General features: G+C 38.2%; 1 protein-coding gene across 1 annotated transcript; it reads right to left on the minus strand.

Annotated features, from left to right (window-relative positions):
• Positions 1 to 364: 364 nt before the first annotated feature.
• LOC141564138 (olfactory receptor 1M1-like) lies at positions 365 to 1,401 on the minus strand. Its single transcript, XM_074306251.1, has one exon. The coding sequence runs from the start codon at positions 1,304 to 1,306 to the stop codon at positions 365 to 367; it is 942 nt and encodes a 313-aa protein (XP_074162352.1). The 5' UTR covers positions 1,307 to 1,401.
• Positions 1,402 to 1,808: the final 407 nt, after the last annotated feature.

The raw sequence follows: 1,808 nt of genomic DNA on the forward strand, positions 1-1,808 counted from the left end.
GGCCAGAGGACAAGTCCACCTCTCACAATGGAGACTATTCAGAACACCAGGCAAGTAAGTCTTTAAGTTGCAGAATTTAATTTTGTCTAGCTGTACAAAAGTATTCCCTGTGTAGTTGTCCCTTCATTCCCAGATGAGAAAACTGAGGCGCAGGACATGAGGTGATTGCTCAGCTAAAAAGTGGGTGGAACCAGAAGGAGAAGCAAAGTTCCTATGACATTCTTATCTCAGTACATCAACACTAATGTAGGAAAGAATTCCAATTGACTTCATTAATCAAATTTGGATAGTTTATTGAAAATTTTCTAATTCATTGATGAATTGTTTGAGATACAGGTACCCAGCCCTACCAGAATGTTTACAATCATAGGGAGAGATCTGGTTTTCTGGTAAAAAGCATCCTCAGGGCTCTTTTCATATCATTGTTCCTTACACTGTAGATGAAAGGGTTCAGCATGGGGGTGACTACAGTGTACATCACAGTTGATGCTGTGTCTTTTTGGGCAGTATGGGTGGATGTGGGGTTGAAGTAAACTTCAATGATTGTTCCATAGAAGAGACAGACCACAGCAAGGTGGGAGCTACAAGTGTTGAAAGCTTTCTTTTTCCCATGAGCTGATGGGATCTTCAGTACTGCGATGAAAATACGAGTGTAGGAGATGAGGATGCCAATAAAGGGCATGACAGTTGTCAGTCCTCCTACTGTGTAGACCATTACGTCATTGAACAAGGTATCTGAGCAGGCCAACCTTGTGATTGTACTGAGATCACAGAAGAAATGATGTATTTCATTGTGGCCACAGAATGAAAGTCGGGTCAGGGAGGCTGTGTGAATCAGGGCATCAATACAGGCCCAACACCAACACACTGCTACTAGAGAGGCACAGACTTTTTGGGTCATGATCATAGTATAGTGTAGTGGGGCACAGATGGCCACATAGCGGTCATAGGCCATGGAAGCAAGGATGACACTATCTAATCCTGCAAACCAGATGAAGAAGAACATTTGTGTCAGACATGCAACATAAGAAATTGCTTTATTTCCAGATATATAGTTAACCAACATCTTGGGGACAGTGCTGGAGGTGAAGCAGATGTCAACAAGGGACAAATTGGTAAGGAAGAAGTACATGGGAGTGTGAAGATGGGAGTCAGTTCTAATGGCCAGAATGATGAGCAGATTCCATAGCACTGTGATCAGGTACATGGCCAAGAACAGGAAAAACAGAAGCCTTTCCTCTTCAGGCTTGTTTGAAAGGCCCAGGAGAATAAACTCGGAGATGCCTGTTTGATTTCCTTCTTCCATGAGTCTATTGGTAAAGGAGATGAAATAAGAATGATGAATTTAAATTTGGTTTGTACATTTTCATATAAATAAAATCAATAAAGATAGAATTAGAAGAGAAATGAGATAATGGAAAAACATTTGATTGCATTAAAAATATCACTGCTAATAGCCTGAGAATCAAAATAGTTAAGTAATTTAGAAGGACATTCTCCACTAAACAAGCATCAAAGGATGAAAACATATTTTATTAACAAGAGTTTAGCTACAAATGATTCAGGAAATTATTTTTCCCAATCATGGTAACTATTCTCTGAAATTTTTTCTATTACTCTCCTAATTTGAAAATATTACCAAAGATACAAATGATGATTGTTGGAAAAATTTTGGGAAGATAGCCAATCTCTGTTGATAGAGTGCAAAGTAGTTTAAATATATTGATTTAAATTTTGAAGAAACTGGTAAAGAAAAATATTTATTTATTAAGAACTTTCCATTATGCCAAGCACTTTGCTATACATTT

The sequence above is a fragment of the Sminthopsis crassicaudata genome, chromosome 1, assembly GCF_048593235.1.
Source record: "Sminthopsis crassicaudata isolate SCR6 chromosome 1, ASM4859323v1, whole genome shotgun sequence".
Taxonomy (NCBI): domain Eukaryota; kingdom Metazoa; phylum Chordata; class Mammalia; order Dasyuromorphia; family Dasyuridae; genus Sminthopsis; species Sminthopsis crassicaudata.